Genomic DNA, 27,465 nt, shown 5'->3' on the forward strand with positions numbered 1-27,465 from the left:
GTTAGTTAGCTAATTAGTTATTTTTCTTTTCTTTTTTTACTCTATATATTTCATTTTTTTCCCCACATAGAGCGACTAACATCTGTACAGTTCAATTCTCCTTTTCAGACAAATAAATCCTCCCTCCCATCTGGCAAAGCGACATGTATGTTGAAAGAGCCTTGTTACAATGATGATATTGTTGATCAGAAATTCAATGGATTTGTCCTTCGAAATTACTCTGAATGTTTTTAAAGATTCAGTAGTCAATATCTATGGATTTGGAGAGCAGCCAGTTGTGCACAGATTTTCTATAAGGTGTTCTGTGGTTTCTACATTGGTATTATGTGACAGTTGCCCACCTTTAATTTAAATCCTGCTCTGATCATTTCATTTGATGGGTGCATATCATTACCATTTTAAAGTGTATTTCTTTATGTTTAGGAGGGATTAAGAATTTGAGAATTTTGTCCTAATATCACTTACTCTTTGCTGATGATTTTGTAGATAGACAGTCCTCCTTAAACCAGGATGCACAGTATTTACTAGGTATTGTTTTAAAAAGTTAAAATTGCAGCTTTTGTGTAGAAAAAAAAAATCCAAGTAATCCTTTTTAAGTTATGTAATTTCAGTGTTGGTACGTTACTTTGAGGTACTCTTGCAATGGTTAGGCCCTGCTGTTTTTTAAAGTCATGATGTTACACACTCCGGTCAGTAGGTGGCGCTATGTATAATGTTAGTTTTCGTGGTTGAATTTTGTGGTAGTAAAACCGAAGAAGAATACGTTCCGTTTGTGCGTCGCTGTTTCCGGTCCGACCCTTTTCTCCCTCCGCTCCGGTGGCTTTTCTACTTTGCGGCCCACGTGCGGATTTAATTCGGTTTTTCGCCCTAAAGTTTGCTGTCAAAGTCTGGACCAAATGTCGGCGTCTTTCGAGCAGATGAGGGCGAACGTGGGGAAGCTCCTGCGAGGAATTGATAGGTATGAATGATCCTCTCAATTAAGTAATGTCCCGACGAACAAGCTAACTGTAGCTTAGCCTGTTGGCTAATGTTTGAAGCTAACTTTTGCTGAGTTCAGAAGCAGAATCAATTTTAATGGCCCAATATGTGAACACATAAAAGGATGTTTGCATTGCTCTCAATGAACTTACACATTAAAAGTCGTAACAGCTTAGAGCAAGGACAAGAAGGCTGGACACATGAAGGCAAAACACAGACAGGACCATGTACACAAGCGGCAAAACGTATCTCGGATTTTATGAAGCGATATTGAATCATTCAATTGAAGATCAATTTGAAAAGGTTGAATCAATTATGCCAACCCTACTTTATTAGATTAATTTAATAAATGACATACATACTATACATTTAATACTCTCAACTAATATAATAAAGACAGTGACTAAAATAGTGAGTAGTGAATACTGTATTGAAATAAACGTATAGAATAATAACATAGTATACTATTTCAAAATATAATAATATATAATGAACACAAATATAAAAAATGTTTGTGCTGTATTATGCAATTATACTTTGAATGTTGCAAGAGCCAGTCCTCAATATGATATTGATTTAAACATGAGCTTGAGAACTAAGTGGTTAAAACACTGGAATTGTCCATTTTATTTTTTAATTTAATAGATTATAATATTGGATACAATATGTTGACTGCCAAACTGGTAATATCTCTGGTTTCATTTTAGAAATCTGGTCATCTTAAAATACTACCACTGACTTAATAAAATTAAAATAAGACATCTTTATAAAATTCAAGTAAGTTGTTAACTATACAATTACTGCAAAGAATTCAACACTGAATGAATAAGCATGGACTGGATGATTATGTGCATGTGTACACCGATCAGCCAAAACACTGAAACGTCTGACAGGTGAAGTGAAAAGTCTATAACATTGATCATGTTGGTACAATGTAATGTTGCACTGGGAAACCTTGGGTCCTGTCATTCATGTGGATGCCACCTGACACACACCACCCATCTTAACACTGATGTGACAAATGTTATCTGCTCAAGATTGATTATTCTCCTCCAAGACAAGACAGCACCTGATGTTCACATACAGTACAGAGGCTTGCTAACCCGGTTGATCTTTTCAATGAGCCTGTATTTAATAATGCAGTGATAAAAAGTTTTGTTAGTATTTCCAACTCATGAGTCTTGAAACAATATTAATGCCTTTGGTGGAACAGCATGGGCACAAATATGAGCACAAAAGAGAAAAGACAAGTGCAGAAAACATGTCGGACAGAGAAATTTCAGCATCAAATCACTTGCATGGTTATACATGGTACAATCACTGCCTTGAAGAACATTTAACCAAACATGCTGAATTATAAGGTGCTGAAAATATCTGACCTGCAGTGCAGCATATCTGTATCCACTACACAGAAACACTGATCGATCCATACTTGATTCATAGGTGATGCTCTTGACTCTCCTCACAGGTACAACCCAGAAAACCTTGCAACGTTGGAGCGCTACGTGGAGACACAAGCTAAAGAAAACGCCTACGACCTGGAGGCCAACCTGGCTGTCCTGAAGCTGTAAGTTCCACCAGCCACCATTTAACATATATTCAGATAATTTCAGCTGACACAGGAAAGTTTGTTTAATCAGCTGATCTGGAGTCTCTCTTGAAAACACTGAGCCTTGTTTGCTAATGTGTGTGTAGAAACGTTGTTACTGTGTGCATAAAAGAAGTGTGTGTACACAAACTCACCATCGGATTCATCACACATACACACCAGCCAATTTTGTTCTTACCACAGTGTTTGTGTTGGTGAATCAGTCATTCTGAATGACAGGTGCGTGCCCGCTATGAGCAATCAGCATACTGCCACACGTCTACATTTCTCTATACAAGGAAATATATATCGCCTAGAGGTGTATCAGGAAGAAAGCAGCTGAGTTATTTCTATGCAAATATTAAGGCTCTGACACACCAATGTTGGACGTCAGTGAGCATGTGAGTGTAATGGCAGTCAGAAACAGTTGATAAGCTGTTTGTCACTCTATTCAAATATGTTCAAACATGTCGGTCTCTGATGCACACTCACCTGAACGTACAGTCTGCAATATCTAAGGTTAGATAGTCCATCTGAACAGCTGCTTGGAGGTAGAGCATAATCTTTGATATACTCTGCATGCCTGTTAATGGGCTACCAATGCACCAGTTGGCTACACATGAACAAATGTGCACTTTCTGTAAAATAAAAACTGTGTCACTCCATTTTCATAGTTGAATTTTGCAATTAATAATTGATGAGGATGACAGGGTGTCAATGTCATAATTATTTAGTATATTTGACCAAATGCCTTAGTCGATTAAGAGTTTTAGACTGTGTCCCTTAAAGCCTTTTTAATAATTCCGGTTTTGATATGCTATGCATTTAGTTAAAAGGTGTGTGTTTACATTTTCTGAGACAGCCATGCCGCCATCATATGTGCGTACATATGGTCTGAGGGAGCTCTAGATTTGCTCGCAGAGTAGGAGCAAAATCGGGAAAGAAAATATTGATGAATCCCAGATTTCTACTAAAATGTTCATATGCACAGTTAAAGCACAGATTTGTGTGTATGCTCTGTTTGTGAATGAGGTCAAAGTAGCGTGCATGGTGGGGGAAATCCTGTTGGCTGGGGGAATAATCAGTTTTCTGCACCTTTTTCAGTGAGTTAATATCTTTGTTGTTTTACCATCTGTAAGTATGTTTTAGCGGCATTCAAAATAACAGTTGTTTTAGCTGTATCATCAAACTTGTTCTGTAGTTTTTCGGTGATTCTTGTTCACTGTAGCAAGGATTAAAGCTAAGTTATCCTAACATTTAACAGTCATGATACAAATGTTATATGTTAAATAAAATCTCTACCTCTGCAGGTACCAATTTAACCCAGCCTACTTCCAGACTCAGGTGACATCACAGATTCTGCTGAAGGCTCTGACCAACCTGCCACACACCGACTTCACTCTCTGCAAGTGTATGATCGACCAGACACACGTATCCTTTTGGTGCTGTTTCATCCATCCAGTGTCATTTGATTGTTGTACTATTAGCTCCCATTTGCTAATATGTGCGAAGTTTACAGTCACAAGGACATAAACAAAATATTCTGTTTTTTGCTCTTATTCCGAAAACCCCCCAAATATGCCTACTAAGCTGTTTACTTGGCTTATGAAAATAATTATTACACAAATATTACTGTTTACATGCAGCCGTGCATACTCTGATTAGTGTGCCTTAACATGTCGTTCGTCACATTAAAATAAGGAAAAGTTGAAAGGGTATAGCTGCTTGTGCCATTTTGCGTCTTCCCATCAGAATAGTATTTTTTTTTTTTTAAGAGTTCTCCAGTCATGGCAAACACAGCCTCCCTCTTTCATTCCTCTGAACACCTTCTTGAAAATTTGGCATTATGATATCTGCTCATATCCCAAAACCAGTTGATATCCATGTCTTTCATAAAGTTTAACCGTAGGTGTGTTTCTCTGTCACACCAGAACGTGGCCTTTTCTTTTGAGCATGCATCTTCATCTGGCCTTGCAAACTGTTGGCGAGTTGGTTTGTGTACAATATATCCATAACAACGCACAGAACTGACTGTAAACAGACAAGAGGCTGTGTGTTGCTGCAGTAAAAATGCACCCTATACATGTCCAGGGTGGTGGGGGTGGGGATAACGTTAACGTTACAGGACTAAAGGTGGCCAACAACTGTAGAGAGAGACGGGGGGGAAAACAGCAGTAGAACCTGAACATTTTTAAATCTAACTCTTGAGTTTTTATGAAGTGTGTTTTACAATGAGTTTGATCTCTGTTTGGTAAGGAGGGGAACAGGCAAACTCTGTCTTGGGGTTGGGGGGCATTTCCTTGACTACAGTGTCGCAGCAAGAGGAGCGGCCCATCAGACAGATCCTCTACCTGGGGAACCTGCTGGAGACGTGCCACTTCCAGAGCTTCTGGGTATGCACATGCACGCACGCGCACACACACACACACACACACAGACAAAATGACACCATGGAGAGTAGTGCTGCACGATTTCATAAAAATGTGCGATTGCGATTTCAGTGGACAATATTGCGATTGCGATTACAATATAATAAAAAAAATGGTATCATGAGTCTTCTTGCTTGATTCAATGTTTCCCCTACATTATATTAGGGGGCACTGACCTGACCTGACATAGTTATTGTTATGGACAGACAGTGTGTCAATGACCATAAACAGACTGAGCACAGTCAAACACGCTGCTCACACAGCAGCGCAGCACGGCACTGTACCTACAGCGGAGCGAGCCTGTGTTGCATTCAGGCGTTGTCACGTAAATGACAAATTCCAGCACGCCATAGCACAACACAGCAGCATGTCAAGTGGGCCGAACCCGATCAAAATTGCTCAATTTTTCATTTGTTATTATATAGTTTGTTAGGGAGTCCGTGATTTCCCCGTGACACTTACAAATGTTTGCGCAATTGTGCTTGTTGTTTTATGAGGCTCTGGTGGCTTTCAGTTGTCTCTTTGTCTTTAACGTTACTCGGCTCGGCTTTCTCTCGCATGCATTCTTCCTACTTTTCTCTGTGCTGTCTCAAGTGCTGATATAGATTGGTCGTGTTGCCGCGGGATGTGGCGACTTTAACTTTTAAAGTTTTACATAGCACGTCTTTCTGTTAAACTTCACCGTACCTGAATCCAAAGTATCGCCATGTAATAGACGTTGCGTTTTTTTTGCCACCAACTCAGCCTGTTCATGGTCATGCTCATGCTCTTCTTCAGCGTCTGTGTTGGTCACTGCTGCACGCCGGGTGGTCACCTGACCATACGTGCTGCACACACCAGGATAGCTTGTGGGCGTAATGTCAGAAGACTCCATACACTACAGGAGAGGCAGTCACGTTCACAGGCACACACGTTAACATTTATTTACATTAAATCGCAAATCGCAGCCTTTTATGCGGTTATGTAATCACACAGCCTGACATCGCGATTGCGATTAGATTAATCGTGCAGCACTACACCATACGATTTCAATTAGATGCAATTCAGGGGCCTGCGATTGATATGAGACAATATTATGTGTCCATGTAACACAAGAAGCTGCCACTTTATTGCTTTTGGCCACAAAAGATAAAAACACCACATAAATAATGTAAGTAATTGTAACTGCTTAGGTGCAGTGAAGTTTCCTTTAAACTGACTTCACTAACTTACATAAAAACGCACATGGGATGAGTTAACCTTTCTGCCAGAAAGATCTGTCTGGTAGAAATTGGTTCTTTTTAACCCAAATTGTAATCTTTTCTATAAAACATGAAAGCAAGCTCCTGAAAAGAGCCATGAAACATGGATTAACAGCAACGCCATTGTCATTAAACAAAAGTGTAAAATGTGGCTCAGTGTTAACTGTCAAGGTTCATAGTCAAAACAATTGGTTTCTGCCAGTCACCCATTATTAGCTTAAGCATGTTTACATTGCACAAATTAGCCTGGCACCTAGCAGACTCTTCCTCTCCTCAGAGTTTAACAAACTACATATCACTTACACTTGTCCTACTCACCACTGGTTTAAGTCCTTGCATCTCCCAACAAAACAGCACAGTCAAATTTTATAAACAGTGCTAAACGATAGCAACGGTGCTGACAGAGCCAACAATGTTAACCAGCTGGAAACTACAAGGGTGGGCGCTGATGCCGTCCAGATATCAGCAGTAATGGCCATATGAGCATGATGCAAAATGGCAGCGATGAGCTAACCAGTGAGATACACACATGCACAACCAGAACGTCTCAGCGCAGCAAACCACAGAGAATCTCAAATTACACCACACATGGAGGGAGCATGACTTCAGTCTCTGCTCAGCACACCAGTATATTACACCAGTATATATCCATTATATCTTTACATAGCAGATAGTGGTTAGCTCCTGTATTAATGCTCTGAATGTCACACAGCCTTTAAATTGCAGGTTGCCTCTCATTAATTTTGTTCACTCTGTGGTTCACCTGCGCACAACGCTGTGTTACCGGGATAAACAAAGGAACAGAAATGGATGGGGCTTAATATTGCTGACTCATCCATAATTGTACACCTGTCTTACAACACCTCTGCCCTTCCTGTTCTAAGACCTTTTTGTTTTCTTCCTCTTTTCCAAACTTGCGAAAGAGTTTGTTCCCTCAGTGTCATTAAATCATGACCTTTTCCTCTTCTTCCTGGCAGACGAGTCTTGAGGAGAACCGAGAGCTCATCGACGGGATTACTGGTTTCGAGGACTCTGTTCGCAAGTGTGAGTGTCATGTTCTGACTCGTCTCAGTGGACATTATAATCTTACAATAAATATGAACAGTCTGTGGGAAACAAGCACACCCAAACGGAAAAGATGCATGTTAAACTTGTTTAAACATGATCAACAGTGTCTGTTGTTTAATCGATCCTCCTCCTCAGTCATCTGCCATGTTGTGGGCATTACCTACCAGACCATCGAGCACCGGCTACTGGCTGAGATGTTGGGAGACCCATTGGGTAAGACGTGCAGAATGTCACAGACCTGCCACAGTGATCAATGCACCAAATGTTAGATAGAATCTCTAGACAATAAAATGATGCAGGGACAAACATGACCGAACCTTCCAGCATTAACCCCTCTCTCTCCGTGTGTTTGTCCAGACACGCAGGTGAAGGTGTGGATGAACAAGTACGGCTGGACAGAGAATGAGGAAGGACAAATCTTCATCTTCAACCAGGAGGAGAGCGTCAAGCCCAAGAACATCGTGGAGAAGATTGACTTTGAGAGTGAGTGCTGCCGCTCAGACTGACAGATAACTGAGTATTATATGCTAGAAACTGAATTAAATTAGGAAACAAAAACTAATACATGTATCACATGGACTTTTCCAGGTTCTTTAGGTGAACCAGTTCTAATATTTGTACCACATAATACTGCACTTTATCACCAATGTAACATGACGGGTTGCACTTGTCATGTGTGCTTATGGGTTTCTGACTCACTGTGTCTTATTGTTAGTGCTGCAAGTTGCAAGCTTTCCCATCAGTTGATGAGAACAGTCTCATCTGAATGTAGAAGTTCAAATATGAGGATTTGCCCCCTTTCTTTGTTTCATGTCATTATCTTTGTCAGGCGATAAGTCGTGTGTGTGTATCTGTCTGTCGGCAGCTAATCTGGCAAACTACTGGACTACAATCAGCCTTATGAGACTGTATGCTCATGGACCTCTAGTGGTTGCGGTGATTCATAATCATTAAAAAAAATCTGTTTTATTCACTGTTTTATAACATCAGTAACTGCTGACCCCTCACTCCTCTTAATCAGTCGATCCGGTCTGCAAGTTTTCCGGAATCTGCTTGGCTAGAAACAACAAGCCTTGTTGTCTGTTGCAGGCCTCATTTTGAACCAGAGCATTTGCAAATAAATTCCATGCTCAATATGTTATGATCCGCTAAAGTAAGGCACGATACGAGATGGAAAAAAGTCCTGTTTTTGTTACCTTCACCACCATAGTGACTGTGAGAGAGTCAGGAGGGACAATTGCACTGGCCGCATCTGCTTCCTGGCATTTTGCCTGCATGATTTTGTAGACTGGCAGATTTTGTAAATTTGGTCATTTTTCCTCAGTATTGTGCTTCTACATTAAGTAACTAAGTAAGCTACTTAGTTGTAAATGACTTCTTTCTTTTTTTTTAAGTTGTGTTTATTGTGCTGTAGCCTACAGACAAAGTTAATGCTGTTCAAAGTCCATGTATGAAAGACATGGATCAAAGATATCTGGGTGTGTTTTAGTCATTAAAAATACATTTATTCTCATAATGATATTGTATCTATATTCCACACTGAGTGAAATATTTGTTTCCGTGTTGTAGATTTACTGGAAGTTGAAGTTTAATATTCTTTCTCCTCTTTTTTTCTCTCTTTCTACACATCTCCCCCTATTTTTTTCTTTTTACAGGTGTATCCAGCATCATGGCCACATCTCAGTGATGCAAACACACACACATACACACATATACACATATTAAGCATGACAGATTGAACCAGGTCATTTGTTTTCATAATCACTCTTTTCTCAATAAAAATAATTTATCAGTAACACCAGTTGTCTGTGTTTGCTGCTCTCTTTACGGTCTTGAAAACTTCCCCTCCCTTGCTTCATTATTTAAAGGTTTGGTGTGTAAGATTTAGGGGGTTTCAGTGGTGAGAACTGTAGATTGCAACCAGCTGAAACTTCTCTTAATTATAATTCCTACAGTATTCATTGTCCAGGAGGTTTTTAGCAGGACACAAATTATCTGCAGAGGTCTCTTCCTCCTCAAAACAAACAGACCCAATGATTTAAATGAGTAAAAACACTGAATAAAGTAGTTTCACATTTAAAAAAAAAAGTGAAACTACTCTCATGCTGTCATCACAGAGGGGCTGCTTACTACAGTCGCTGTAGCCAAAACAGGAATGGCCCTGTCTATGATCAGTGTTTGGTTTGTCCATTCTGGGGTTCTGTAGAAAGTTAGCAGTGCGTCATGGCGGACTATGTGGACAAAGCCTTGCTCCTTATGTAGATGTTTATGTCTCATTTTAAGGTAACAAAAACAATTCTTATTTTCTAGTGATTATAAACTAAAGGAAACACTGATTATATTCCATTGCTGCCAACATACCCCCCTAAATCCTACACACTGAACCTTTAAAACTTTTGTCACAACATGTTAAAAGAGGAAATATTTTACTTCCTTGTATGTATTTTATGGTATTGGGTTGTTGGCTATACACTGTTATTAGGCAAAATAAAAACCCAGCATGAATCAGGGCAGCCACGTGTGAAGCTGCTGCGTAATTATCATGTGAGGCTGGTCTCAGAAATGAGCCCGTATTCCTTAAAATAAAAACATTTCATGTTTAAGCCTTTAACACAAAAAGGGTTTGGTAAAGTAAAAGTAGTAATACCACAGTGTGGAAATACCCTGTTATAATAATAATAATAATAATTAACAGTACAATAGTATCAGCATCTAAATATTCTTAAAGCTCTAATCATGGAGGACTTATTACACACAACTGCCCATTCCAGAATAATAAATATTATAGTATTGGATCACACTTATTGATGTGTTTATGACTGTGATGTTGCAGCTGGTGAAGGTGGGTCTCATTTTAACTGTAACTGCTGGGTAGCTTGTGAATATTCCCTCAGTGCATAATTTATTTTGGTAATATTTTGTATCGATAATCTGAATCTGCAAATTAACCCATAACTAAAGTTGTAAAATAAATCAATAAGTTATGAGTAAGTTTTCAAATATAAGTTGCAGGAAATTAAAATATTCAAGTAAAATACAAGTAGAGCTGTAGCCTACATGAGTACACTGCTAGAATAAACCTACTTAGTAACGTTCCACCTCTGACTCTGGTGTGTGTCTTTGGGAAAGGAAGCTTGTTAAAGTGTCTCTGATATCTGGAAGAACTTTACATAAAAAGATATCGGAACCTTTGATTTATTTTTGGGTGGCTTTGTATTTGTTGAATCTGTAAACTGAAGTGGAGAAACGTGGGGGCGCCTGGCTGACGGGGACTGAAAAAACCGTGCCGCAGTGAACTCAGCAGCAACAGCCACCCACACCTTCCGCGCAGGTGAGCATCTACCTGTCTACAGCTCCCACAGGGCGTGGCTACTTTGTATTTGTTGATAATTTAAGCGAGAGGCAGAAGTCGGAAGCTCAGTACAGATTGCCGAAGAGGCAACACAATACATCTCCAACATGTTTAAGTCCATGAGTTTGTCCTCTGAAGGCTCCTTCGAAGATGCGGACTCGGTCAGCTCCGACGAGCTGCTCGGCTCTCAGTCCCGCCGCTGGCTCAATGACCTCATGACCAGGGACATGCCCGTGGAGGACGGGCACGTCAACTCGGTCGGCGTGGACGGACTGTTCGTGGACTATCACTTTCCCCGGGGAGAGCTGGAGATGAAGTCCGGGGTGGAGTGGAAACGACCAAAGGTAAAGAAAGGGTGAAACCTTTTAAACCTCCTCTGCTGTGGCGCATACAAACTTAAATACATTTAATTAAAGGTAATAAAGTGTGAGCTACATTTCCAGTGGGGTTTTTTTTTTTTGCATGCAACAGGGCAGGTCATTTTCAGTTATCACCCTGTGTGACCCAATTCTCCAGGGGGGTCTGGGGTGAATAAACCTGAGGGGAAATTTTTAGAAACTAAACGGCTGAACAATTAAATCAGGGAATCTAAAAGTTTTGATGACTGGATGGCATTTTAGGGGAGCCAGCATATTACTGAGTGCTGCACAGGAAAGATGCACACTATGACTTTATAATTACTTTATCATCATGACATACTAACTTTTCACAAAAACTATAACTGTAGACAGCTATAACACCTACATAACACTCACATTACACTCTAGTTTTCCACTTTTTAATAATTTGGCAGTCATGGGCAGATGAAGAGATAATGAGCCCCTGGGCACAGATATGCAAAGGACTCCACCATCTCATAGGAGCAAGACACAGACTTTGTGATGCCTTTGCATGTCTTTGTTGCGGTTATGCATCTTTTTTGTGGTTGTTTGGGTCTCAGAGGTATCTGTGTGACTTTATTGGTGTTTTTGTGTTGCTGTGTAGTCCTTTTTTGTCCCTTTGTGGTTGTTCTGTCCATTTTGTAGTTCTTTTGTTTCTCTTTTCCTTTGCATCTTTTTGTAATCATGTTGATTCTCTTTCTGGTCTTTCTGGTCTGAATGTGTTATATTGAGTGACATTTTGCAAATAAAGGCCAGGGGCCCCCCTGACACTTCGGGCCCCTGGGCCTGAACTCAGTAGGCCCTTTTATAGTAATCCACCCATGTTGAAAGTAACACAATAGAGAGGGAGATCAGTGTTTGTACAGTGTTTGACATTGATTGTTCACACAGTAGTCAAGCAACGGCTTCTGCTGAAGTACAGCAACATAACCTGGACAAACCACACACAGTTCTGCAGTAGCTACACTGTAATACTAACACCAAGAGTGAAAATAATGACAATTTGTCATGCTTATTTATGATTATGATTACATTTGCTAATGATTACTTTGGGTGGTGGTGTGTTGTTGCTTGTTGCTGCATAACAAAAAATATTTATATTTTTTTAATCAATATACTGGAGGGAATATTTTGAGCATATTTGAATACATATTATAATTAGTGCCTGGGCATGCATCAGCTCAAATATATGTCAGTGCATTAGCATGTATGTTGTACCTGGTCAAGGAGTTCATCTTACTTTTTTATGTTGGACCATGGTGAATTAACTTAGTACAAGCTCTGCACCTATGCGTAGTTTTGCAGCACTTGTTTCTTTACTTCAATATTTTCATTTAATGCTACTTTGTAATTCTACTGTACTTTGACAGCTGCATATATACACCCTGGACAGGTCACCACACTATCACAGGGCTAACACATAGAGACAGACAACCATTCACACCTACAGCCAGTTTAGAATCACCAATTGACTTGTGTGTGTGTGTTTGGACTGTGGGAGGAAGCCGGAGTACCCGGAGAAAACCTACATTGACCTACATTGACATGGGGAGAGCATGCAAGCTATGCACAGAAGGGCTCTTTCCTGGATTTGAACCAGGAACCCTTTTGTTCTGAGGCAACAGTGCTAACCACTGTGCCACTCCAGAATTATTCAGCCAATTTAAATTTGTTATGGCACTTACATATGTGTATGACTTTATTGGATTTACCTCTGCCTTCTTTTACTTTCCCCAAAAACAACTTCCTCAATTTATATTTCCATAAAACTATGAAACATAAAGCACCAATACACACAAATGAGATGCATTTCATCCTGGGCATGCATCAGCCGAAAGATATGTCAGTGCATTAGTATGTATGTTGTACCTGGTCAAGAATGAGTTCAATAATAAAATTGTTTTCACAAGACTTAACAGGTCAGTCAAAGGTGTCAGTACTGTGGGTTAGAAAGAGGTATGTCTAGGTAAACACATTGTTCCTGATGGGGGAAGAATTGTTCAAACCAATTATGATCATATCTTGGGCAATGTATTAATCAATAGAAAGATGGTCTAATACCGGTATCCTATTGTACCTGTTTCACAATATTCCGCTGCCCCTGCCATCATCGCATTTCACTAAATCAAAGAAAATATGTTTGTATTTTATTTGGAATAGCAGACAACACAGGTTACGTCTGACATTATTATACTTACTGTTTGTCAGAGGGGGTTGTAATATTTGAATGTCAATGGACACTGAAATTCAAAATTCAAATAGAAAATGGTCGAAACATTCAGGCTTGATTTCCTATCCTGCCCTGGGTAGCCCAGATGTTGCTATTTGAACTAATAACAAGGATTTTCTGAAAGTTACAAACAGAACCTTTAAACTTTGCCTCCAGGTGCTACGTAGTAGGCCTACACTCAGGTGCAAGTTTATTTCTATAGCTAACGCAGTCTTACACAGCGGCCCTGCATCTATCCTTCACGAAAGTTATCATGTTTTCCAGAGAGGCTGTAGTTTATGTTGCTGTTGGATTGTTTCTGCTAACTTGAGATTATCATAAATATGTTTAGAATTATTAATCGGACGTCTACAAAAATGATAATTATCATACACTTTGCAATACTGCACAAACTAATGCAAATCTTCCTGTGACTCTGAGTAAGACTGTTGAAGAAAGAACAGATACTGTGCCAAGTTTATGTCACATGTTCTGATTAAATAAGTAGCTGACACTCCCTTTTGCATGGTGCTGTTCTGACGCGCTAAATCCTGTTTTGTTTGTCCTCGTGTTACTGTTTTCCTCTCCATCGTCTCTCTTCTTCTTCTTTGCTCTGAGAAGAATACAGAAGATTACAGAAAAGTAAACATCAACCCATATCAATTTATGGGTTAAACTTTGCCTTCAGGTGCTACTGAATAAACTGAATATCGACAGACAAGTTAATAATATGTGCAGAACGTCCTGGTCTGTCTCATCTGTAGCTGGCAGACATACATAAAGACATTAGATAGTGCATAAGTTGAAAATAGAAAGAAATATAAAATAGAATACTGTGGTTGACAGGTGTACAGTAGTGATAATGAATGAACTGTAATATAGACAGGATTAAATAAATATATTTGTCGACTTCAGCATGAGCAGGTATAGCAGGAGATAGTATGAAGGTAAAAATCACCTGTGTGATTAAAGTGGCGTTGTTGCATCCTGTTTGTCTCTTAAAGTGACAGTTCACTCCAAAATACATGTTTGTTGCTTTGAGCATCACAAGCCGAGTGCCATCCAGTTTCATTATGTTCAAGTGAAGGCAGATATCTTTACAGCTGATATGTCCAACACTCGGCAACTCACACCAAAACAATCTAGATTATATAACTAGCACTATGGCTATGAGGGAAAAATATGTAATTTTGAATTGGGGGTGAACATGATTCCTCAACAAGAATGAAAATGACAAAATCAAACAGATAAAACGTCATAAAGTTTAGTATGTAAAAAGAATCAAGGCACCTGAGAAAACCTTAGACTTGTTGGCTCAAAAAGAAAAATGTTGTCAGGCTGTATAAAAGTGTCATCATCATTTCATCAACACACGGTGAGGTTAAACAAAAGCGCACTGGAGGAGAGAGCACTTGTTACTCTGTCTGCTTGTCTAACATCAAGTGAACTTTCAAGACACACTAAAGACACACTAAAATGGACATTCAGTTAAAGACTACCCCTTTTATCTTTTGGTATATGTATGTCAGAAGGTTGCCAGTCCTAAGTTTATCAGTTTATTGTCATAGCCTGGCATCACCAGACCAAATCGCAAAGGCCAGTAGTATCTGCCAGAGCAAATAAAACCTGATGTCACAGATTTGTTTGGCTCTCAGGCCGGTGGTTTGACACTTGAACAGTTAATGACCAGGATATACCAATCCTGTTTGACAGGTACTGTGGACTCTCCCTCATATTTACATACTGTACAGTCTACTGAGTCCATAATGAAATATTATCTCATTATTTCTGTCACATTTCTGTTTCAGTTGGCTAGACAAAGTGTCAGTCAGTTCATTTCTGAGTAATTTTGCATCAAAGCACGTGAAATATCTATTATGCATACATCCAGCCATCCATATTCATCTGCAGCAGGCTGAGCAAGGTGTTTCAGACACCCCTCTCCTCAGCGGCTCCAAAGGGGCAACAGCTCTACTCCAAGCTCCCTCCAGATGTCTGCGCTCCTCACCCTGTCTCTAAGGTTGAGCCCAGCTTTCCTACGGAGGAAACTCAATTTAGGCACTTGTATCCTCAGTCTCATTTGTTTTGGTCACTACCCAAAGCTCATGACCATTATAGGTAAGAGTCAGAACATAGATGGACTGGTGAGTCGGGAGCTTTGCCTTCTGGTTCAGCTCCCTCTTCACCACAACGGTCTGGCTTTATTTATACAGCCCTTTCCAATACTGTGTTACAAAGTGCTTCACTTGTTTGACCAGGTCATCCATTTAACGGAAGATCATTGGTTTAATCCCTGATTCCTCCTGTCCACAGTCAAAGTATCACTGGGCAAGATACTGAACCCCAATTGCTCCCACTCTGGCAACTTGTATAGTAGCCTTGGCCACCAGTGTGTGTGAATTCTGCACGTTAGTTTGGCTTCATCTGTCTCTTGAAAATGGTGACCTAATGACCTAATGTTTCAACAGTTAAGGAGTCCTTGACACAAAAAAGGTTGAAAACCACTGTCCTGGGGGAAAGTCCTGTGTTGTTTGACCAATCCACCACCCCAACCTGCGTCCTTACACAGACTTGGGGTCTTTATACTGCTTCCTTCTGTACTCCCGTGAGTGCATTGGTCATGTGATTCCAACCTTCCTGATTACTTGGATTATATACAAATCATGGTGCATTACTTTTCATGTACGAACCGAGCATTAGAACAGCCTGATTAAAATGGTAATTATCAACACTGCAAAGATATTAAGCCAATATCAATCCTGTCGTGTGACTATACGTTAGACTGTTGAAGTACTCCTTCAAAAGAACAGGTATTGTGCCGAGTTTATGCCACTTTGCTCTGATAGCTGAACTGTAATAACTGGCTGCCACTCACATGGGCGTAGCACCCTAAATCCTGGTGGTTCTCATTTGACTGTTTACTTCTCTATCCTCTCTCTCATTTGCTTTCTGTTTTTTTCTCTGACTCCTCTGCCTTCTCCTTTTGGTCAACTAATCATCAAACTCCCTGCTGTTCCCAGGAGCTCTGCACATCACCTCAGTTCATAGTTGATGGAGCTTCTCATCTGGATGTCCGCCAGGGAAACCTCAGTAAGTAGACAGCTGCTGTACAATACAATAGTGTTCAGACATGATGAGTCCACGAAGCACAAGCTACACTTTTCCCCAGAAAACAGCTGAATAGAGAGCATTAACCTTTGACCTTTGAAGTGCACATTACAAAGGTGGGTACATTTACCCACCTTTGGGTAAATGTAGTCTGCTTCATGGAGAGAGAGTCATGGTTCCTGTTACGTTTCACATACTTTATGTTGTTTCTGTTTAGTTTTATGTTTACAGGAGAAACACAAAACCATATTAACACATTTTAAGCAACTTTAAAGGTGTGGCAGGCAAAAATCTGGAAAAAGCAAATAGAAAATAAATAAATGGTTAGGGGTGTAAATCACTGGTTTCATCACAATACAATATTACATTGATTCTTTGAACAACAATGCAATATTTTCCGATATTACAAAGTCTGCCACGGTACGTTTTCAATTCAATGCGATTTAGGGGGCCTATGATCGAGATGAGACGATATTATCTGCCCATTTAACACAATCTGTTACAGAAGAAGCTGCAACCTCATTCTTTTCTGCTTTTGGCCATAAAAGATAAAAAACACACATAAATCAACTGTAACGGCTTAAGTGCAGTAAAGTTTAATTTAAACTGAATCCACTGACGCATTACACAGCACATGGGAAAAGTTAACCTTCAGGGCTTTCTGCCAGAATGACCTATCTGGAAGAAATCTTTTCATTTGAACCAGAACTATGATCATTTTTTTTAAACTTCAGTATTATCTGGCCTAAAGGAAAACTTTTCCCAACAGCCATAAAACATGGATTAATAACAACATTGTTTAACAAGTGTCAAATTCAGCTCAATAACTGTCAAGGCTCACAGACAACGGTTTTTGCTAGTCACCCATTATTAGCGTAAGCATGTTTACATTGCATAAATTAGCCTAGCGGCTAGTGGACTAGTTTTTCCTCGACTCATAGCTTAACGAATGACACGTAACGTTATTATTTTTCTTACTCATCATTGCATCTATCGACAGAACTGCACATTTGAGTTTCAGCCTGCATGCACGTTTTTTCAGACTGTCATTGATGAAACAGAGAAGCTGATGTTAAAGTTAGCGGAGTGAGATGCCGGTCTAGACAGCTAAAGTTATGTTGTGTTTTATCTGATAACGTAATTGTTCACAAACACCATACACCTGTTGACCTGTATTTTCTCCAAAATCCAAAATATTTCCACACTGGTAGTTTATTCCGGAGTAAATAATGTTGTCCTCATCGTCTTTCTCTTGGCTGCTTGCCGTCTGCCTGCAGCTGTTTGAGGGTGACACAGATTTTCAAAATAAGAGCGTATCCCCAAGATGATGATATTGATCATTGTTTTCATTTTGCATCGATGAGATTGGATCATTGATCACTGAATCGATTTATCGATTTGGATCGATGGATCATTACACCCCTATAAACGGTAGAATTTCAAAATACACCGTCCTTCTTCAGCTCTCTTCTCTCTATCCTAAGCCCCTCCCACCAGACGACCATGGGCGTTTACACGTGCTTTAAACTGTGACCCAGTGTTTCCCAGATACTGGTTTATTTAATCTTGTTTAACTGTAGATATGCCTGCAACTCATCTGCTCAGCCAAGAGATAAGAGAAGGTGCAAAACTCTAGTTTGCTCAGACTTTATTATGGGATGTTTGCTCCAATGAAGCCAAAATTAAACTGCCTACCCCAGCTATAAATCAAAAGAATCACAATCACATACACTGTTATTGAGTGGGGTTATATTAGTTTGTGTGTCAAGTAGCAGCGTTTGTTAGTTATTGAAGAGTCTGACAATCAGCACTTTGATGTGGCCTGCAAAACAACATAATGCAGCTCCACGGAGGTGAAACCATCTGTGACAGATCTGCAGGTGCATGAATAAAACCTGATGCACCTGCAGCTGATGAAGAATTACAGCTGCTGCTGACACAAATACAGACTGTGAAGGGGATGAGTCAGCAGGAAGCAGTGTACTTAACTGCCCCAACTGTAGATAATATTATTCAAATATGGTATTTGATATTTGTGTCGCAGTACCTTTGTTAGCCTTAGAGGCAAATTGGCATCAAAGATGACTGGTCAGCTCCCTTTGTAGAGCTATGGTCCCAACTTAGAACATTTCTATAATGTAAACTGTATTTTTCACAACTATTTTGCACATTATTGTGGACACGATAGTCCTCTCTATTCCCCACCTTTTATTTAAGTCAAATTCCTTGTACTGTATGTGCTCACATAGTTGGCCTATAAAGGTGATTTTAATTTTGACTTGCGTTCTCCTTCAGGTTACATATACCTGTTAAACCCAATGCAGTCATTTGACACTTTCTGAATGCATATCATGAAACAAGTGGCCAGCGAACAATGGATTATGGGAGAATGAGGGCTGAAGAGGATGCACCAGTTTGTGTCAAATTTGGGCAAAAGACGACTGCATATGGAGGAGAAATAGGGCTTCTAAACAGGGACTGCCCATTGTTACAATGACCCAAATTCTTGAAGGCCCAGGAAAGATTGAAACTTTGCGTGTCTCAACAAGGCTGTGGTGAATGTACACTGAAACTAACTACATGCAGTGTGAACTTTCAGAGAAATGGTACTCCAGAGCAATGGCTGTTTGTTTTTGGGATAATGGGCTGTTGGAGAAATGGGCTTTCGGTCCAATAAATTAAAAGTTTGGTCTAAGGGGGCTTAAGAATTTTGGGCCTTTGGAACAATGGCATGGCACCTTATAAACAGTTCATGACATTGTGTTGACATGCAGAATTTAAATCATCACCTAACTTACTTCTCGATCCTCCTCAGATGACTGCTGGTTGCTTTCTGCCATCGCGTCCCTCTCCCTGCATCGCTTTCTGCTCGAGAAGGTCATGCCTCTTGGACAGGGCTTCCAGAAAGGATACAACGGCTGCTTCATGTTCAGGGTAAATACCTGAAAGCTGCTTAACATGTTTTCTGCGCAGAGCAGACCTCTTTGTTTTACAAGGTGGAATTCTCAGTCTGGGGTTTAAAATACAGGGACAATGACACAAAGGAACTTCAAATCTTTCTTGTCTCTGTCTGTCTTTGTGTTGACAACAATGGAATTTTCATAACAATTTCTGCATGATAGCAGATTTTGGAAAATGTTTGAAACTATCATGCTGACTTTTTATGGCCATTGTAAAAGTTGATGAAAACAGGTCACTGGCATTGTAACAAAATGACACCACCCTCTCTCTTTCTCTCTCTCTCTCTCTCTCTCTCTCTCTCTCTCTCTCTCTCTCTCTCTCTCTCTCTTTCTCTCTCTCTCTCTCTCTCTCTGCAGTTCTGGCAGTATGGTCAGTGGGAGGAGGTGAGGATAGATGACTTGTTGCCAACTCGGAACAACAAACTGATCTACCTCAGCTCCCCGGAAAGGCATGAGTTCTGGAGCTCCCTGCTGGAGAAGGCCTACGCCAAGTGAGTCCCTGTGCATCAGTGTGCACGTCAGTGAAAATCATTATCTCACTTAGATCTAACTGCTGAGGTAATGTGAGGGTAATTACATCCCATGAACTGGGACACTTTTTACAATCAGCAACTCATCAAAAGTGCTTCTAATGTTTTTGTGTGGACCCTTTGACTTTTGCCTTGCACCACTATCAGGCCCTGGCTTGTAAGAGGATTTTTTCTTGTTAGAAACATGTTGTAAATTTCTACCTGATTTCGGATCATATTCCTGCTGGAGCACGTCTGGGTGTGTTTAGAAGCTTTTATTGGTGATTTTCAGCAGTAGAAATTGTAGCTATTCTCCATAAAAGTACATCTCCAGCTGCAATGACATTGCAAAGACGCCGAGATATGGAAGACCTGGAAACACTGACCAATCAGAGCAGACTGGGCCCTTTCTGAAGGGGGGCTTTAAGAGACGTTAAATAGAACCATCTCAGACAGAGGGCGAATACAGGTGTTCCAGCACAGAACACCCGGCTGCTTTCCTAACGTGTCAAATACAGATGCTTATTCAGTGACCTTGGCACCCTTTAGCAACTGTATGAGATGCGGTGGCCTTTTCTAATGTTTTGGCCAAGTATGGTGGTAAAAAGAGCTAGAAAGTGTGCATAGGGTGAGAAGAAGTGGAGGTGAATGGGTCAAACAAACCCCAGATTTTCACCCAGGAGACGTCTTTTTGTTTCCTCTGTGAAGCCAAAAGTCATTCAAGTTATTTTAATAACTAACTAGTGCGCTAGTATGCTTAGAATGCTATGCGACATTATGCAACGTATGTCACATCATGTTACATCATGTCAGTGACAAACATACTTATTTGAAGTTTTTTTCTAAAAGGAAGTAAACCTAAAAAACAAAGTGTTCAACCTAAATTCCAAATTTAAGTTTGAAAAAGACTGTATGCATTTAACAAGTAGAAATTCACACGGTCCCTGATCATCCAGAACACACACAGGAAGGTACTTAGAGCATCATATTTTGATGTGACAGGTCAATGACCAAGCATCAGTACTTGGTGAGATGGGAGTGAGAATGTGTTGGCATAGACAGTGAGAGGGACTATTAAAACATGTAAACATGTTCCAGCAGAAACCTTAGACACAAGTATGAACCTGAAAATGAGCATAATGTCCGTGGGTGTGTGAGCGAGCATGCATGTGTGCAATGAGGGCGACATCACCCTCAGAATGAACTTAAGGAAGCAAATTTATCAGGATGCTGACTGTTTGGCTCGATACTGTCACATTGAGTGCACTTAACATTACAGCTGGTAGGGCAGAGATGTAGTCTGCCTGTTAGCGACATTTCACGTTCATGTTATGCTCCTTTGCAAAAAGTCTGTAATTAGTGGCTTTTTTAAAATAATTATTGTTGCTTCATCCAGTTACAGGTAGCACCAGAAATATCCTTAACCAGAATAACAAACATGGAAAAATGTTGTCTGTGGAACCTTTTGTACACACTGTGCAGTTGTTTTGTCTGTCCAGCTGAAATGAAAACTTTCACAGATCTCCCTCAGTCAGTCTGCCTCCATGTTTGTGGAATAACATGTATGGCACCACACAAACATACTGGAGAGAACATCCTAAATACTGAAATAGATTTTCTGATTTCTAAAACTGAAAATCTCTTTATTTGTTAATTTATTTACCTGTCATGTTTTTTTGAAAGGAAATTAATTTCTCTTACAATACCTTGTTTGTTCAGCTTTTTATCTGTCTGGAATCTGTCTGATGTGTTAATCCTCCTCGTGTCTTTTCTCCCTAGGGTGAAAGGTGGCTACAGAGCTCTGGACATGGGCTATCCTCATGAAGCCATGGTTGATATGACGGGTGGGGTGACTGAGGTTTATAGCGTTGGCACAAAGAGAAACCTGCCGTCCTTCCTCAGACACCAGCTGGCTAAAGGAGCACTCATCAACTGTGCCAACTGCCAGGTACAGTGAGGAGGATCGCGGTGGCGTGACATGTGGGGGAACGGACTTGTTAGGTCTAGTTTAAATCACAGAGTGTTGTATGAGATGAGTCACATGAGTGTTATTATACCTTTTCCTTCTGTCCTGACTGTGGGTGGATGTTTTTTCCTCCAGGGTTCTTTGGAAAAAAAGAATGAACTGGGGATCATGTACAAACACGCCTACTCTCTGACTGCAATAGAGAAGGTAAATAGAGATGCCTATTGACAGGTTACATAGTTTACACATTTCTGTGAGAAATTTGTAGACACATAACAGCTAGACTGACCATTTAAGAGCTTTTGAAATTAAATCTTGGATCAGGTGTTTCAAATGTTTGATGACTGAGTGACATTTTAGGGAGCCAGCTTATGATTAAGGGCTGCACAGGAAAAGTGCACACACTATGACTTTTTATGACAAACTTGGACTTTTTATATGACATTTTTATTTGATATTTACCATGATATTTTTTTATGATTTTTTTATGAGATATTATACCACAACACTTTGTGACTTTTTACATGAGATTTATACTATGGCATTTTTATGAGATATTTTACTATGACTATTTTATCAGATTTTTTTATGAAATATTTTACTACGGCATTTTGATGAGATTTTTTTTTTTTTTTTGAGATATAAGACTATAACATTTTTGTGACGTTTTTCATTAGATATTACATGATGACATTTTTGCAACATATTATACCATGACATTTTTATGAAATATTATACTATGATATTTTTACGAAATATTTTATTATGACATATTTATGAGATTTTATATCAGATATTTTTACAACATTTTTTTTTAGATATTTTTTAACGAAATATTTTTAGTGCGACATTTTTATGAAATTTTTATGAGACTTTCAAGAGATATTAGACTATAACATTTTTGTGACTTTTTTATGATGACATTTTTATGAGATATTTTACGAGACATTTTTATGACATTTTTTATGAAATACTTTACTACAACATTTTTATGAGACTTTTAAGATATATAAGACTATAACATTTTTGTGACTTTTTTAATGAGATATTAAATGATGACATTTTTATGAGATATTTTACTATGAAGATATTAAATGATGACATTTTTATGAGATATTTTACTATGACATTTTTATGACATTTTTATAAGATACTTTACTACAACATTTTTATGACATTTTTATGAGACTTTTAAGATATATAAGACTATAACATTTTTGTGACTTTTTTAATGAGATATTAAATGATGACATTTTTATGAGATATTTTACTATGACGTTTTTATGACATTTTTTTACAAGACAATTTTATGACATTTTACTATTACTACTACTACTTTACTAGGATATTTTACTTTAACATTTCTTGACATTTTTCTGACATTTGTATGAGATATTATACTATGACATTTTTATGACATTTTATGCAAAAAAAATTTTATGAGATATTTTACTGTGACATTTTTATGACATTTTATGCGATTTTTTTACGAGATATTTTACTATGACATATTTATGAGATATTACACTATGACATATTTTTATGACTTTTTAGGAGATCTTATACTACAACATTTTACGACATATTACATTATGACATATTTTATGAGATATACTGTGACATTTTTACGGCATATTATGACATTTTTATGAGATATTATACTATGACATTTTTATGGCATTTTTATGACAAAGTATTGACACGACAGTGATAAAGCCTACATAAAATATTATATCATAGTTTTCCACTATTTAATACACTTGAAGGTAATTTCATAAAAAGACAGTACAGTGTTTGACATTGATTGTACCACCAGCTGTCGATCAATGACTCCTAATGGGGTATGATAGCACTACTGTACAAACTACACGTAGACCTGCAATAAACCATAATACTTGAATCAGTAATAACAATTGCAGCTTGTAAGATGTAGTCAGTAGATGATTTGTTCACCTTTAACACGGAGGATGGATTCATCTTGGCCCTCAGAATATTAAAACCTCTTAAAATATATTTTATTGTAAGGGCCTAGATTTAAATGGAGGATTTGAAGACATTCATCATGGCCTGTCCTTCCTACTGCTCTAACCTTTTCTTTCTGTCTGTTTCTTTCCTCTGCCAGGTGAAGACGGCAAACGGCACCCAGGAACTGATCCGAATCCTAAATCCCTGGGGCGACACTGAGTGGGAGGGGCCCTGGAGTGACTTGAAAGGGTCGGTACACACAGGTTTTCAATTTATTTTATAACTGATGAATGAAAATATAAAAGAAGTCAACTTGGAAGATAAATAGAATTTACAAATTTAAATTATTCGTGCATTTGCATGTCTTCCTCTCTCAGTCTCTCTTGTGTTAAAGTTAATGTATCGCCATGTGCACAACATTACAGTGCTCTTACAAATATATATGATATATATATATATATATATATATATATATACAGAGAAAACATAAATTAGTGCGTAAATATAGGGATGAATATTAAAAGCACTATTAAATAAGGTAATCAAGACTATGTTGTTTTCCTGAATCACTGATAACATTTGGAAAAACATATTTTACACTTTTTAGGGGGCAAAAATATAAAAGTCTTCTCTCTCTGTTTATGTGTCTGTGTGTCTCTCTGTGTGCAGTCCAGAGTGGAACACAGTGAGCATCGAGGAGCAAAAAAGACTGGGTGTAGTCAGACGGGAGGACGGAGAGTTCTGGTGAGTTTGTGCGTCTGAATGTCCCTCTGTGACGTACATCACTGCTGACTCTGACTCCTAATGTCCGCCTTCAGTAAACATAGGAGTTGATGAGACATTTTTTTCCAACAATTTAAATGACCATGTGAACAGTTTCAAAAACTTAAACTGGTCTTGCAGAATGGAACTTGATCTAAACCAGATATTTGTACGGCAGCCCTGAGAGTGCAATGTGCTGTGCAAACAATTAAAAACACAATCAAAACGTTTCCCAGGGGACACTAAAAATTGATGCACACTGCCGAACCTAACCTGGCGTCAGCTTTTAGCTTATCATTAGCCTGCCGATTCAAATAATCAGACGAAATACACACATGTAACTGTGAAGCAGGCTAACATTACATTAGCTGGCTATAATGTCTCAGAACCTGTAATATGGGACGAGCATATCAAAGCACTACAGGAGGAATAAAATAAAACTTGCAGCATGCCTAAAGCACTCCAGATAGAAATTAGCCCCGGGCTATACTCTGGCATATGTACGTGTACTGCTGTGCATGTTCATTAATATGCATTGTCCTGATTTCCTAAATAAATAAAAAAAAGTATTTGTGTTTCTCTATTAGCAGTGTGTTGAGCTCTCTGGGCCTCTGTATATTCAGGCAGACTGGCCTGTAAGTGAACTCACCAGTTTCTCTCTCCATCAGGATGTCGGTGTCAGACTTCCGACAGCACTTTGAGTTGATGGAGGTGTGTCACCTGACTGACGGTCTCAGTGATCAGGGGTCCAGCGTGCTGCCGTGGTGCTGCACAATGCATCATGGGAACTGGGTGCCGCGCATCTCAGCAGGGGGTCCTCCCTCAGGGCGTAAGATACATGATGATACATGATCAAACCTGTGTTTTTTTTTATTGTTCTGTGTATGGTAACTTGTGTTTGGACCATTAACTCTCAAACGGTGATCATTATTTACTGAAGGGAGAACCTTAAGTAGAGATGTTTTGATTGTCATATTTGAATAAGGGACTGTACTTTATGGTTTGTTGCACATGATGCGTGTAAGGGCAGGGACCGTTTCTGGCTAAATACATGATGTCACTGTCCAACTAATGTTTGCTGGGTTAACATAAGAATACTGGAGTCATGCTGCCTGCTGAGGTCTGTTTGTACAGTGTCAATGATCCGTTCTGTATCAGGATTAGCTGTCAACACATCAAGTTGAGACAAGTTTATTTCTGCCTGTCTTTATAAACAGTGCCAAAGTGGTGCCACAGTGCAGTGTATTTCATCTCTGCAACACTCAGTAGGTGTTCCAAAAAGAAATGTGTTTTTGTTGGCAGTCCCAGCAGCTGCGTAAAAGGCTGTCAATGGAGAATGCTGTCAGGTCAGTTTCAACATAGAAAAGATGTTCCAGGATGTTTATTCTGTAAAGGTCCAGTGTGTAGGGTTTAGGGGGATATACTGGCAGAAACGGAATATGATAAGTATGTTTTCTTTAGTTTATAATCACCTGAAAATAAGAACTGTTGTGTTTTCCTTACCTTAGAATGAGCCGTCTATATCTACATAGGGAGCAAGTACTCCTCCATGGAGTTGGCCATGTTGCACCGTCGTGTTTCTACAGTAGAGTGGAAAAAAACAAACACTGGCTCTACATAGGGCCATTCACGTTTTAGCAGCCCCTCTGCAATGAGCAGCATCAGAGAAACACCATTTTTTTTAAATGTGAAACTGCTTTATTCAGTGATTTTACCAGTTTAAATCACAGGATCTGTTTGTTTCTGAGAGGAAGAGACGTTTGCGCAAAACTCATCTCTCAATAAAACCCCCCTAAACATCTGGATCTAGAGTTATTAGAGAAAAAAGGTGATCACATATTAGCTGGTGCTGGACTAGCAGCCCGATGAGCTGAACAGTGTTGGAGAAACACTGAGTTTTGGTGTGAAACTGCTTTATTTCAGTTTTAATCACTTGGTCCATTTGTTTTGAAGAGGAAGAGACCCCTGCGGATAATTTGGCTCCTGGTAAAAAAAAACTCCTGAACAATGAACACTTAAGTATTTGTGCCATCATGGAGAGAGACAAAGAGGGAAATGGTTTTTGCTTATGTACACACTTCGGTTTAGGGTTACAGGCTAAAGTAAAACGCAGTAAGATGTAGTACTGATAGAGAGTGTGTGTTTGGTTCCAGGTTTGTTCTGGCAGAACCCTCAGTTCTACTTCACCCTGTCGGAGGTGGACAGTGACGCAGACGAGTCTCAGAAGACCTGCTCCTTTATTTTGGCTCTGTTGCAGAAACACCAGAGACTCAGGGGCGTTGACCTGTCCATAGCCCTGGATATATACCCGGTACACACACACACACACACACACACACACACACACACACACACACACACAGTAAGACACAAGATGGCAGTTATTTATTAATAAATGATCAAAATACTCACCTACTGATGCAGACTAAAACCAAACAAGATCCAACTATCTCAGAGACAATAGTGGATAGTAGCTAAGTACTTTGTAATTTATACTCCACTATATTTTAGAGCAGCAGTTGGGAAACAAATATAGTTGCAGGAAGTTAAGTTTGGTCCATTAAGTGACATTTTGTGGCTCAGTAGTTTGTGTTATTAAAAGTGTATGTGTCGTCTCTCCAGGCCAATCCTAATACAACATACCTGTCACCTGAGGACTTGAGTGTGCTCCAACCAGTCCTCTGCACCTCCCAATACTCCTCACGTCGGGAGGTCGTCCTTCGCGGCTCCCTTCCACCAGGCACCTACATCATCATCCCTTCAACCTGCAAGGCCAATCAGCAGGGAGCATTTCTCCTGCGGGTGCTGACAGAGCCGGGTAACACTGCCATGTGAGTCGAGCATCAGTCTGTTGCAGAGAGAGTTTATAAAGTAAAAATTACCAACCAAGCACCGTCAAACTGTGTGTTTCAAGTGCAGAAAGGTAAAGAGGCAAAACGATGACCTCCAA

At 39.4% G+C, this 27,465-nt stretch overlaps 2 protein-coding genes across 3 annotated transcripts in view; both read left to right on the top strand.

The window, feature by feature from the left end:
- The first annotated feature begins 778 nt into the window (after nt 1-778).
- On the top strand, nt 779-9,100 carry eif3k (eukaryotic translation initiation factor 3, subunit K). Of its 2 annotated transcripts, none has more exons than XM_050073532.1 (8): nt 779-958; nt 2,447-2,545; nt 3,877-3,997; nt 4,885-4,959; nt 7,214-7,280; nt 7,440-7,517; nt 7,662-7,787; nt 8,960-9,100. In XM_050073532.1, the coding sequence occupies exons 1-8, from the start codon at nt 897-899 to the stop codon at nt 8,989-8,991; spliced, it is 660 nt and encodes a 219-aa protein (XP_049929489.1). In that variant the 5' UTR covers nt 779-896; the 3' UTR covers nt 8,992-9,100. The 2 variants fall into 2 exon arrangements, with proteins under 2 accessions (XP_049929489.1, XP_049929481.1); XM_050073524.1 differs by having other exon boundaries at nt 780-958; nt 4,882-4,959.
- Nucleotides 9,101-10,679: 1,579 nt separating this feature from the next.
- The window catches only part of zgc:85932 (uncharacterized protein LOC405875 homolog), a 28,206-nt gene continuing 11,420 nt past the window's right edge, over nt 10,680-27,465 (top strand). The window contains exons 1-11 of the mRNA XM_050067996.1: nt 10,680-11,000; nt 16,266-16,335; nt 19,169-19,287; nt 19,671-19,804; nt 21,602-21,770; nt 21,924-21,995; nt 23,911-24,002; nt 24,423-24,497; nt 25,184-25,344; nt 26,669-26,826; nt 27,138-27,346. Of these exons, the coding sequence (XP_049923953.1) occupies nt 10,764-11,000; nt 16,266-16,335; nt 19,169-19,287; nt 19,671-19,804; nt 21,602-21,770; nt 21,924-21,995; nt 23,911-24,002; nt 24,423-24,497; nt 25,184-25,344; nt 26,669-26,826; nt 27,138-27,346 (1,496 nt within the window). The 5' untranslated portion in view covers nt 10,680-10,763. The remainder of the gene's footprint in view (nt 11,001-16,265; nt 16,336-19,168; nt 19,288-19,670; nt 19,805-21,601; nt 21,771-21,923; nt 21,996-23,910; nt 24,003-24,422; nt 24,498-25,183; nt 25,345-26,668; nt 26,827-27,137; nt 27,347-27,465) is intronic.

The sequence above is a fragment of the Epinephelus moara genome, chromosome 2, assembly GCF_006386435.1.
Source record: "Epinephelus moara isolate mb chromosome 2, YSFRI_EMoa_1.0, whole genome shotgun sequence".
Classification (NCBI taxonomy): Eukaryota; Metazoa; Chordata; class Actinopteri; order Perciformes; family Serranidae; genus Epinephelus; species Epinephelus moara.